Source organism: Vipera berus (assembly GCF_964194415.1).
Source record: "Vipera berus genome assembly, chromosome: 9".
In the NCBI taxonomy this organism is placed as follows: Eukaryota; Metazoa; Chordata; class Lepidosauria; order Squamata; family Viperidae; genus Vipera; species Vipera berus.
This window is the reverse complement of record NC_138212.1, coordinates 5,984,585-5,998,255: the sequence shown is the minus strand read 5'-3', so window position 1 is coordinate 5,998,255 and position 13,671 is coordinate 5,984,585. Positions and strand designations below refer to the sequence as shown.

The window sequence follows — 13,671 nt, the reverse complement described above, 5'->3', positions numbered from 1 at the left end:
CATAAAATGTTCATCTCTTAAGGGGAAACACATGAAACAATTATGCGATAATCAGTGAGCAGACATTCCAGTTTCATTGAGGAAATAGCTTTTCAGCTGAGTAAATTGTATTCTTCCTCTTTTGAAATGATGGTGATGGTGGTCATAGTAATTATTACGGTTTACGACCATGATTAGGATCACAATTTCTTTTGCTAAGCAAGGTGGTTGTTAAATTAATTGTGCCCAATTTTATGACCTTGTTTGCCATGGTTGTTAAGCAAATCACCACACTTATTAAGTGAATCATGCAGCTGTTAAGTGAATCCAGCTACCCCCATTGAGTTTGCTTGCCAGAAGCCAATTGGGAAATGACAGTCACACTCCAAATGTCACAATTACATGTCAGTTGCCAAGTACCTGAATTTGGATCACATGACATGGGGATCCTACCACGTTGTAAGTTTATTAGCCACCCAGAGTTATCCTGAGGTAAAATGGGGGGGTCAATAAATTTTATAAATAAATAATGTGTCTGAATATGAAAACTGTGGCTGAATCTAGATGTTCTGCTCCAGATAATTTCGAATGTCACTAAATGAAAGTTGTACGTCGAGGACTGCCTGTATAATACCATAAAATAATAGAATAGGAGAATATGGAAGGAATCTTTCAGATCATTGAGGCCAGCGTCTGTTGATCTTGGCTGCCTGAAGATGTGTGGACTTCAACTCCCAGAATTCCCCAGCCAGCAAAGCTTCTTCTCACATCATAGAGCAGCTTTGCTGGCTGGGGAATTCTGGGAATTGAAGTCCACACATCTTCAGGAAGCCAGGATTGACAAACACTGATATACACAATGCAGAATCATCTAAAAGGCTCCAGTTTCTCTGAGAAAAAGGCTTGGGTGTCATAATCCATCAGCAGTCAAACTGAATTGGTCTCTAAATGTGTAGCAAACAAGGAAGGAAAGTTTCTCTCTCCCCTCCTGCATATGGAGGGGATGATACACTGAAATATGTATTTAACTTGTTCATGCTTTTCACTATTTTTGTGGGGGAGGTAGGTATATATAGTGGAAGCTTCTTAGTTGTGTCTCAGAAACAGGCCCAGAGCTGCTGAATCAAGCAGGGTGTGTCCTACTTGGGAAATTGGTTTGACAGAAAAAATGTCCATCCTTTCAAGACAAAAACAACAACAGGTCGACAACATTAAGGATTGTCCCCATTCTGTCTGCTATCAAGAGGTCTAATTTCACAGCTACAACACCTCTGTGTGATTCTAAGCAGACTTCACTCTCAATGCGTCTTATTGCATTGTTATCATTCCAATTTTCAAATGCAGGCTTCCTTTTTTTACAGGAACGATACATGGCTCTCCAAACTGGGGAGTTATTATGATTGGGTTCACTCACTGTGCTAAGCCAGCCAGGGATTTGTTTGGTTCTGATTTTGCATGTTGCATGATCCCAACCATTGTCAGTTATTCAGTGAATATGCCAGTTGTGTGATGTATGATCTCAGTGTGAAGCTGTATTGGAAGCAACCAGTGGCTTGTCTAAACATATATGCTTAGCAGAATTACATGCAGAAATATGTGTAATTTTTCTTCAGACTATTTACCTGGTGTTCAATATTGTCACCCCAGCCTTCTATAATGAGATGACCCTTAAGCAAGAAGATCTCTCTCTCTCTCTCTTCGTATCTATCTATCTATCTATCTATCTATCTATCTATCTATCTATCTATCTATCTATCTATCTATCTATCTATCTATCTATCTAATCATTATCTCTCTATATCTATCTAATCATCTATCTCTATCTCTATCTTATCTATCTATCTATCTATCTATCTATCTATCTATCTATCTATCTATCTATCTAATCAATCTATCTATTATAATATTATATTATATATTATGTCTATCTAATCATCTATCTCTATCTATATAATCTATCCATCTTATCTATCTATCCTATCTAGCCTGTCCGTCCGTCCGTCCGTCCATCCATCCATCCATCCGTCCTTCTTCTCTGAGAATTCACACTTTTTTCCTCCTCTCAGGTGCCACATGAGGCTCCTCAAGGGGTGTGGAGAAAACCTGAACCAGCAGTAAATGAGACGTGTGCGAAACCTCCGAAGAGCTGCCATTCAAACTGCCGTCTCTTGTTCCCTTGGGCCTCAGTTCCATTTCTTTCAAACAATCATGATTCATTTTGGAGAGCTGTCATCACAGAGATGATTAACACTGGAGCCAAAGCCTTGGACACACTTCCTAAGTCTTCTTAGTCACTACTCTTCATTAATAAATAGCTCACAGCTAAACGGCCTGTTGATTCAGTTATGGGTAGTTATGGCAATAGCCGGTTCCTTTCTGGCTAACACTTCTGAATGCCGGTCTTTCCACTTCTTTTCCTGACTGAAGGAAAAGAGTGTCTGCAGGGCACGGTCAAAAAAGTTAAGTGGTAACCTGGGAAAATGTTGTCAAAGCTCCGCCCATTTTTACCTGCTAACAGGGATCCGAACGCAGATGCTTCTCCCTTGCTTCAAAGATCCTGAAAATGGGGCAAAGCCACTGCAAGCAGAAGCCTAATTCCTTCATCTCTCCTTTATCCCAACCTATAAATATAGGCCTTCCGTATAGCATCCTTAAATTGGAAGGTCCTTTTGAGATCATCAAGCCCACCCCCTGCTCTGTAGAAATTAAAGGGATCCAAAATCGAAACTTCCCTGAAAAGGTGTCTCTCTAGCACCTGCTTCAATGCATCCAGTGAAGGGAAGGCCTCAACAGTGGTGGGGCAGAAATCCAACAGGTACAGACAGGAACACTTCCTTACAAGTGCCTATTCGCCAGCTACACAGATGCTTGTAATCTGAGTCTCTCTTTGGCAAGCGAACACTTTGGGGAGATGACATTTTTATCAGGCACGGCAGGCCAAAAAGTAGAAGTCTGCCTTTGTGTCATCTTATAGTCTTTTAATCCTACAAAAGCAGGAAGCTTCTCTGTGGCTGGATAAGGATGATGCTTACCGAAATCTACCTGGATCTGTTTAGAAATCACAGATAAATCTGTGTACGGCTGCAGTCAGCCACAGCACATTTTTCCAAGGTGTGTAAGTGATTCACAACCTCAAATTCTTTAAACAGGAAATATTGGTTTATGTTCTACCGGCAACAGCTATGCAGTATCCAAGGGAAGGCGTTCTATATTATTTATTTATTTATTTATTTATTTATTAAATTTATATGCTGCCCATCTCATTATCTAGTGACTCTGGATGGCTAGAGATGCTCAGAGGCACTGTTTCCCAAGTTGAAAATCCAATGTTCCTTGGGCATGTCAGTATCTTGAGAATGACTAGGAGTGACATGATAGCAGTATTCTAATATTTGAGGGGCTGCCCCAAAGAAGAGGGGATCAAGTTATTTTCCAAAGCACCTGAAGGCAGGACAAGACCAACGGATGGAAACTAATTAAGGAGAGAAGCAACCTAGAACTAAGGAGAAAGTTCCTGACAATGAGAACAATTAATCAGTGGAACTGCTTGCCTTCAGAAGTTGTGGGTGTTCCACCACTGGAGGTTTCTAAAAATAAACTGGACGGCCATTTGTCTGAAATTGTATAGGGTTTTCTGTTGGACCAGGGGGGTGGACTAGAAGACCTCCAAGGTCCCGTCCAGTTCTATTCTGAATTGAAAATTGAATTGACATTGGGTGGAAAATAGAGATTCCATTTGAACAGGCATAACCCCTGGGGGATAGTAAAAAAAAAGTCAAAATAGTGTTGCACAGACAAAAAACGGATAGGGCTTTAATCACACACAACTTCACCATAGCCATTTTGACTTTTTTGAACCAGAACCTGAATTTGTGGCTCAGAAGAGCCGTGAAAGGACACATGGCTTGTAAGGTAAGTCTAGTTTTATGAAAAGAAGGACTAGGGGTGACATGATTCCAATATACCACAAAGAAGAGGGGGGTCAACCTATTCTCCAAAGTGCCTGAAGGCAGGACAAGAAGCCACGGATGGAAACTAACCAAGGAGAGAAGCAACCTAGAACTAGGGAGAAACTTCCTGACAGAACAATTCACCAGTGGAACAACCTGCCTCCAGAAGCTGTGAATGCTCCATCACTGGAGGTTTTTAAGAAGAAACTTTTCAGCCATTGGTCTGAAATGGCATAGGCCAGGGTTTCCTGCCTGAGCAGGGGGTTGGACTAGATGACCTCTAAGGACCCTCCCACTCTGTTCTTCTATTCTTCTGACTGAAGAGCACAGGTAGACCCCACTTCTGAGCACAGGTAGACCGCCTTCAGAGGTGACACTATGCTTGATGAATTCACCCAGCTGTACAATAACACGAAGCCCCCCCCCCGAAGACTCGACCCGAAGCTTCGTCTGCTCGGTGCTGGCAAACGGGAGTTGTTGTTGGTTTGTTTGTAACACGGTTTCAGCGCGTCGTGGGGACGCGCAAATACGGATCTCCGTTTCAGTTTTCAGCCCGTTCTTAGACTCGGCACTGGGCGCGTTTCTAGATCCGCTTCGCAGCCAGATCGGGACTCCGGGCGTGTTGGGCGGGGGGGGGGGGGAAAGAAAAAAAGGTATGGGGAGGGGAAAATTCATTCCCTCCCACCCTTGTTCCCAGCCCCCCCACCCTTTCCTGCCCCTATAAAGCCCGAGTCCCCTGAGACGCCGCCAGGCACTCGGCTCCGGGCCCCCCCCTCGCCTTTTCACGCTTCGCCCGGCCCTCCTTGGGCAGCCCCCGCCCTGCCTCGCCCCGCCCGCTGACGAAGTGCCCCAGCCCGACGCACCAGCGGGCCGCAAGTTCCTCCGGCGCTCTGGGGGGCTGGCTGGGCAGCAGTTGGGTCCGGGACTCCGCCAGCGCCTCGACTTCTTCAGCACTTTCGCGGGACGCGAACTTTTTTTTTTGACCTGCTGTCTTGTCCCGTTGCTTCCCACTTTTTCTCTCTTTATCACTTTCATTTCTCTTTCTTTCTTTCTTTCTTTCTTTCTTTCTTTCTTTCTTTCTTTCTTTCTTTCTTTCTTTCTTTCTTTCTTTCTTTCTCTCTCTCTCTCTCTCTCTCTCTCTCTCTCTCTCTCTCTCTCTCTCTCTCTCTCTCTCTCTCTCTCTCTCTCTCTCTCTCTCTCTCTCTCTCTCTTTCTTTCTCTCTCCCTCCTCCTCACCCTCGTCCTGGCTGCCTGCTGGTTGCTCAAGCGGCAGGGATGGGGGGCTGCCCAAGGGGTCTTCAGCCCCTGCCTCCCAGCTACGGGGTCCAAGCGCTCTTCTGCCCCCAGCCATGCCCAAGAGATGCAGATCAAGCTGGAACCAGCGGAGACCAGGGCCCTACACATTCCCACGGAGCCGGGCGAGAATCTACGTCGCCTTCGGGGACGGAAACTCCTGCTAGGGGAAGAGAAGAACCTGGCGGGGTGGTCGCTGCTGACGGCCGTCTTGGGCATCTTCCTGATGGTGCTGCACACGGAGCTGGCCTGGTTCGGCCACTGCAAAGTAAGTCGCTGACTGCCAGCTCCTGATTTCTCTCACCTGTACTTATCTTCCTTCTTAAGCCTCACTTCAGCCTGGAAACCAGGTTTGTCTATTCTTGCTCGTGCTTCCATCCCAGATCACTTTACATAAAATACGTTTTTGAAAAGTTTGGCTTTTCGGAAGGTTGATGGTGCCAGAGTTGGGCACAATTCGCAAGGAACTTCCTCTTAACAGCCAGCGAACTGCTGATCCAGGTTGCACGAAAGAGGCAGACAGATGTTGACCAATTACTGCTTTTTCTGTCTACTTCTCCGAAGGTTGGGATCATCCCTGTGTGGGGAAGTGGGGGAAGGTGTTGGATTAGACACTAGGAATCCCAGGTTTTAGTCCTCGCTCAGTTTGGGAAGCTTCCTTGGGCCAGTTAAACTCTCCGTCCGAACTTCCTGACAAGGTGGCTGTGGGGATAAAAATAGGAGAAGACAGTCCTATGTCACCTCTTTGGTCCAGAAGGAGAAGCGGGATGTAAGGCTAATCCAGTGTTTCTCAACCTCAAGGTCTATGGAGATTCTCAGGCATCCAGCTCCTGGTGGTCCCAAAGGTGATTTATCAAAAGGCACCTGTTTTTCCTTGAAGAACTGAAGAAGCTCCTTGGCTGAGAAGCAAAACCTCTTCAAGGAAAAACAAAGTCCAGTTGCCTTTTGAAAAAGCACCTTTGGGCTTCTCAACCGCAACAACTTTAAGCTGGGAGTGGAAGTCCACCCAGCTTAACGTTGCCGAGGTTGAGAAATATTAGCCTAATTTCTCAACAATTCTAAGGATGTTCTGCCCACAGGTTTTGTGGAGTCCCCAAACGGTCTAGCATCTTTATTAGTGAGAATGCCATCTGTCTACCTAATATAGCGCCTTATTTTAAGCAGAATCTGTCAGGATCTAGCAGAAAGTCCCTTGCAATGTTGTGGTTACCAAGCCGGAATTGAGCACGAGGAGAAATGGATTTTTAGCCTTCTTTACAACCAGTTTGCTCAGGGATCTTACTCTGTTCACCTCGCAGGAGGGGTGTGAGAATAAGTTAGTCAGAAGGAGAGGAAGTGATCCAGGCTCCACAAAGCGGGGAGAGAGAGAATAAAAATAAAAACACAAGATTTCTCCTGCACGTGTCCTTCTATTTGCACCCAGCCTTCCAAAACAAATTTTATGGGGCCCCAAAGTGGAAGGAAACATGAAACCATTTACAGTTTCCTAAATCAACTTGACCACAGCATGTGGCTAGGAGGGAAGGCAGCTTTAGATATTTTCTTTCCCCGGTCTCTAACGTTGTGACAAAATGACAGCCTTCAAACAAGAAAGCAATGTCCTTCCCTCTTTGTGTGCTTCAACCAATTTCTGAGGGGCCTGCTGGATAACAAGCCCAGACATTATCCCGTAAAACCTGTCCGCGAATTCAATGGCCGTGAGCTTTGACGTGGCTTCGAGAAAGGTAGAACCTGTCCTCAGTTTAAAACCGTTCATTCCGTGACCGTTCAAAGTCACAACAGCACTGGGAAGAAAAAAGTGATTTACAACTGGTCCTCACAGCTGCAACCGTTGCAGATTCCCCAGGGCAACGTGAGATCCCCGTTTGCAACTTTCCCAGCACACTTCCGATGAGCAGAATCAGTGGAGGAAGGCAGGTTCTCCGTGATTCACTTAATGACTGCAGTGATTCGCGTCACAACTGTGGCAAAAAAAAAGATTGTGAAAATCAGGCTCGGCTCATTTAACAACCGCTTTGCTTAGCAGTGGAAAGTCTGGTTACAATTGCCATAAGTCAAGGACTATCTGTAGCAGAAGGTAGATGACTGTTTGATAGACTGAAAAAGCCGGGGAAATTGCAGGTGGTCCTCAAGTTAGGACCACAACTGATCCCAAAATTTATGTTGCTAAGTGAAACATTTGTTAAGTGGGTTTTGCCCCATTTTTCCACTTTTCTTGCCACCATCGTTAAGTGAATCATTGCAATAGTTAAGTTAGTAACTTGGTCGCTAAGAGAATCTGGCTTTCTCTCTTCTGGCTTTGTAACGAATTTTTGGGCAGGAGAAACTTTTAAAAACTTGAAGCGTGCATACGGTTTTCTAAACTTTGGTAAACTTTCCGCCTAAAGTTGGCAGCATTGAAGTATTTAGGCATTTCTGATTAAATGGATAGAAAAAGTCACTTCTTTTTTAAACATTTATCTGTTGTGATTAAATTGGACAATCCTGGCTGTAATGATTAAAAGATGTGCGATTTACTCATTTGGTCAGTTTGTGCATAGTTAAAAGTGAATTAGGAATGGGGAGATCTAGGCTTAAATCTACCCTCAGCCATTCTCTTTCCTTAACCCTAAGCCTAACACAGGGGTGCAACAACATCCAGAGACACTCTGAACAAACGGGGCTATCTGGTGGCTTCTGATCTTTGTGACTGTGGTGACCTGCAGGCAACCACACATCCGTACACACCTGCCCTTTCTGTCTGTGTACACTTGACCTCATGGCAGCGTGACAGAACACAATTAATGTTGCTAGTTTCAGGGCAAAATCTGTTTAGTTTGTACGTACATTAACTTTATATTTTGTATCATACGGTATGCCTTTTTTAAAATTATGCTGCTTCTGACACAAATCAACAATAAGCAAACCCCAACCTTACCCTACACAGGGTGGTTGTGCAGAAGAGTGGAGGAATGCAACATATGTTGCTTTGAGCTTGTTTGATCTAATACACAAAAGGACAAGTAAACACTTGTCTCTATTGGAAAATGAAAAATGACCAGAGGAGAGTTAGCTTACTTCATTTGGGCGTGACATGTATGTGCATTTTCCTCCACTTGCAACGCACATGTCCCCATGCTCAACCCTGAGAAACACACTCCTCTTCCTCTGATAGATGAACCAGATTGGTGTTTCACGGGGAAAAAAGTGGACAACTTTTTTTGAGCCTAGAGTTACAGCAGGCGCTGGAGTTATGTGCCAGGGAGGAAACAAGAAAACAACAGATGAGGTTAGGACAAAGATGAAAATCCATTTCATTCATATACAGGGGGTCCTCGACCACAACTGAGTCCAAAATGTCTTTGCTAAGCAGAGTTTTGCCTCATTTTACGACATTCCTTGCCACTGTTCTAAAGTGGATCGTTGCCGTTGTGAAGTTGGTAGCACGGTTGTTAAGGAAATCTGGCTTCCCCGTTGACTTTGCATGTCAGAAGGTCGCAAAAGGGGATGACGTGAACCCCAGGGACACCTCAACTGTCATAAGTACATGTCAGTTGCCAAGAGTCCGAATTTTGATCATGCGATACTCATGATGCTGCAACGGTCCCAAGTGTGAAAAATGTGCATAGGTTGCTTTTTTTTTTTTAGTGCTGTTGTAACTTTGAACAGTCACCAAATGTTGGTTTGGCCTTGGTCTGTCTCAGGAGGGGGCTGGCAGTGGGATAGAGACTCTGCTGCATCCCCTAATCAAGGAGAGAATCAGTCTAGAAATAAGGAGAAATTTCCTGATAGTGGGAACAATTAATCAGTGGGACAACTTGCCTTCAGAAGATAATAATAATAATAATAATAATAATAATAATAATAATAATAATAATAATAATAATAATAATAATAATAATAATAATAATAATAATAATAATAAGTAGTAGTAGTAGTAGTAGTAGTAGTTGGAAGGGACCTTGGAGGTCATCTAGTCCAACCCCCTGCTCAGGCAGGAAATCCTATACCATTTCAGACAAATGGCTGAAAAGTTTCTTCTTAAAAACATCCGGTGATGGAGCATTCACAGCTTCTGGAGGCAGGTTGTTCCACTGGTGAATTGTTCTAACTGTCAGGAAGTTTCTCCTTAGTTCTAGGTTGCTTCTCTCCTTGGCTAGTTTCCATCCGTGGCTTCTTGTCCTGCCTTCGGGCGCTTTGGAGAATAGCTTGACTCCCTCTTCTTTGGGGCAGCCCCTGAGATATTGGAAGGCTGCTATCATGTCAGCACCCTCTCACTGGAGAGATTGGACAACCACTTCTCTGAAACAGTACAGGGTCTCCTGCTCAAACAGTGGGGGGCGGGGGGGGTTGGACTTGAGAGCCCTGGCACCAAGGCAGTGGAGCATTGTTTTGGTGACCTCTCTATGCAATGCTGCAAAGCAGCCTGCGATTTTATTCCTGGGGCACCCAACTCTTCAGGGAAGGGGACATCCCTTCCTGTTCTGTTATTCTGCACATAAGAGAAGGGGTGTGTGTTTGCCATGCAGCAAGCATACTGTGTAGTTCAACCCTGGGTCTTCTCTCTCCATGAGGAGTTTGCTGCCCCAGGAATCAAATCATAGCCTGCTTTGCAGCATTGCACAGAGAGGACACCAAAACAGTGCTCTCGTACCTTTGTGCGGGGGCTCTCTTGCACATCTCTGACATCTAGAGGTAGACTGCCTTAGAATATGGAGTCTCTGCTTAGCCATAGCGGCAAAGGATCCTCCAAGGTGTTCCAAATATTATACATATGGGATGAGGTACAGGGCTCAGTGGAGGAATCCAAATGACCTTTACGGGGATGGGGTTTCAAAGCTTTTTCTTTTTTAAGGCAATTGGACTTTGTTTTTCCTTGAATATATTTCACTTCTCACCCAAGAAGCTTCTTCAGTTCTTCGCAGGTGACATTTGCAAATGACATGCATTTGCTTCAAAGGTGACTTTGCCTTGCATCTCAGAAAAGGTGCTGCCACATTTGTTGCTTTGCTGTGGCGTGTGGGAAGTGGACAGGAGCCAGCTTAGGGATTCTGTTAACGTGGGGAAAAGATGCAGTGGGCTTAAACTCCACATAAATGACCTCCCTCTCTCAGAAGTTGGAATGTTAATGAACATTCCATGACGCCACTCTGCTCAGCCAGGATGAAAATCCTGGTTGATGGACTTATTAAAAAGTATTCAGAAAACAGTGTTTGTAAAAAAAACAACAACAACCCATTCTCAGTTACTACACTCACACAATGCACCAAGATGGATTACTTTTGAAACTTGCTTAACGTGCTGTTTAGGCCAGTGGTATTATGCACTAATGTACATAATTTAATGGTTTTATGGTTATAGGGATGTAGAAAATGAAATGGTATAGGGGTCTCCTGCCTGAGCAGTGGGTTGGACTAGAAGACCTCCATGGTCCCTTCCAATGCTGTTATTCTGTTAAAATGATCAATTAACTAGACTAAGTAAAGTATGGAAAAGAACCAAGGTGCAAGCTGAATCTTCCAGGACTGTAGGCATTTCTCCCCCCAGCCCCGGATCTGGGTTTCTTGAATCTGGATCTGGACAGGAAATTGAGTCTTGAAACTTCCTTTTGTTTAATTTGCATGAAACATAAATTTGATGGGGAAGAGATTCCCCCCCCCCTTCCAATTTAAGAACTGACTATCCAACCAAAGTGTAACCTGTCTAGAATTTCCTGCTAACAGTTGCTTGTGTCTCAAAGGCAGAGTCATCCTGAGAAACGGGAAAACAGGCAACAGGGAGGAAAAATCACTGGGAATCTCTTTTTCCTGATCTTTACCTTTCTCCCAAATTTTTTTCCTTGTGTGTGAATAGATGCGTGTGCATTAGTGTATATGCTTGTGCATAATCTGGGGAATGGAATTTATTAGTTTAGATGCAGTAAAAAAGCAGGGCTAGACGCTTTCTTAGCCTGAACTTGCACGTCATGAGGAAATCCTGAAATGATGACTATTTCGTAAAATAAATACAGCAAATGGGACTTTGTGGGCTGCTGCTGATTTGAAGCAGGTCTTAGATTTTCCCTTCAAACTGGCGGAAGGGTTAGGGTTCCCACACTTCTTTTTCCCAAATTCCGGTTGGCTTCACAAATGTGGGCTGGCAAACTCAAGTTTCCCAGCTGAGACGTCAAGTTAGATCTAGCTGAAAGCTCTACAGAACAGCAAAGGAGAACTTACTTGCTAATTCTGCAGACGCTGCAGAAAAAAAAATGCAAGGACGACATCCTTCATCATTGGCCAGGTTGGTTGAGATTTCTGGGAACTGTAGTTCGGCAGCATTTAGAAACTCACATTTAGGGATTCATTTTAACGGTGTTGGAAATCTATTGCCTGGCTGGCTTCTAACAAGATGCGAGATTCTGAAGATTCTGTGATGTCACCTGGCGGCGATATTCACAAAAGCAACCTTGCCTTCATTCTTTAAGGGGGGCCTGGTTCATGCAACATGCTGTGACATAAGGCTGCCTTTGAATCCCTTAATTCTGAACTAGGACCGAGCCGGTGTTCATCTGGATTTTGCATGAACCTGTCCCCATTCTCTTCTCTTTGGGGCGAGGACATCCGAAGGGAGATTGGCAGTTGAAAGGAGAACATGTGGATCCCCCTGCTTCTCCTCAAAATAGAAAGGCACCCCCACACACCCCAAAATCTCAGGCAGGGCTTGATTTGCACTGTTGTGGCTACCATCCTACCTTTTTATACCATGCCCCTGTGGACACCGCTATGTAGATATATCCCCTTTTCATTATTCTAGGGTGCCATCAAGTCAGTATTGACTTCTAGCTACTGTCTCGACAAATCCCTTCAGATTTCAGTAATGGTTTGGTGTTGCCTCCTTCCTAGGGCTGCGAAAGAGTGACTGGCCCAAGGTCACCCAGCTGGCTTTGTGTCAATGGCAGGATTAGAACCAATGGTCTCCTGGTCCTTAGGCCAAATATTTTAACCACTACACTAGCCTGGCTCTCTGGCTGGATCCCTAATTCTCCAGCAGGCAAGACCTACTTGCAGAAGTTGAAGACCTCAGCAGATGGTGGACAAGGTGGCCTTTGGGTGTGCACCATGGTCCCTCTGCAGTTCAAGGGTCCCTCTGCAGTTCAAGGGTCACTGCTGGGTCACACTCAGTCTAGAAGTCTGTTGCAATTTGCATTTTGTCTTGGCAATGAGGGTCAAAAGGGAATGAGAGAAAACTCCGGCCCATTGAGTAATTCCCAGCAAAACTCAGCTCTTACATGGGTGGTTCCAAGCAAGTTATCGCAAGTTGTTGCAACCACTCAAAATATAAGAACTGGCAATAGCAAGGTAAATATGAGATAAAACTAACATGGGATTGGTTTATTTATTTATTACTAATTGCCGTCCTTCAGGGATCTGACCGGGCGTCCTTATCCAGTGGCGTATTTTATTTTTGACTAGGAAGCAAAAGAGAAACACTTTTTTTTCTGCACGCTGATCTTTCCATCTTCCTCCCAATCTGCGCCTTAATAATATTAATAACCATCGTAGTCATAACAGTGCAACATTACTGCTGCTGCAAATACAGATAGCCCTCGACGTATGACCATAATTCAGCCTAACATTTCTGTTAAGTGAGACATTTCTTAAGTGAGTTTTGCCCCATTTTACGACCTTTCATGCCACAGCTGTTAAGTGAATCACTGCAGTTGATCCGTTAATAAACTGGTTGTTAAGTGAATCTGGCTTCCCCATTGAAGGTCAGAAGGTCACCAAAGGGGATCACGTGACTTTGGGACACAGCAACTGTCGTAAGTACGAGCCAGTTGCCGAGCATCTGAATTTTATATCATGTGACCCTGGGGGATGCTGCAAAGGTCATAGCTGTAAAAAAACAGCCATTTTTCAGTGCTGTTGTAACTTTGACCAGTCACTAAATGAACTGTTGTTAAGTCGAGGACTATCCGTACAATAGGATGAACAAGATTTAAAACAATAATGACGACAACCGTTACTTCAGCAGGTGGTCCTCGGCTTACAGCAAAAATTGGGCCCCGGGGTTTTCATTGCTAAGCAAGGCAGATTGTTCAGAGAGTCACGCCTCATTTTACAACTTTCTTTTGCCACAGTGGCTAAGCAAATCATTGCGGCTCTTAAGTGAAACATGCGGTCGTTAAGCAAATCTGACTTTCCCTATTGGCTTGCCAGAAGCCAGCTGTGAAGATTGATAATAATAATAATAATAATAAAACAACAACAACAACAACAACAACAACAATAATGATGATGATGATGATGATGATGATGATGATGATGATGATGATGATGCTGGCAGCAACCTGTGTCAGCCATCAGCGCCAGTCAATTTGAATGTTCAGGTGACTGAGATTCATGTTCAATTAATAAAAGATAATAAAAGATAATGATGGTGATGATGATAATGTTTGGAGGGACCTTGGAGGTCCTCTAGTCCAACCCCC

General features: G+C 44.3%; 1 protein-coding gene across 1 annotated transcript in view; it reads left to right on the top strand.

The window, feature by feature from the left end:
- Positions 1-4,523: 4,523 nt before the first annotated feature.
- Positions 4,524-13,671, top strand: part of KCNN4 (potassium calcium-activated channel subfamily N member 4) — a 39,520-nt gene continuing 30,372 nt past the window's right edge. The window contains exon 1 of the mRNA XM_081334941.1: positions 4,524-5,490. Coding sequence (XP_081191067.1) covers positions 5,290-5,490 — 201 coding nt within the window. The 5' untranslated portion in view covers positions 4,524-5,289. The remainder of the gene's footprint in view (positions 5,491-13,671) is intronic.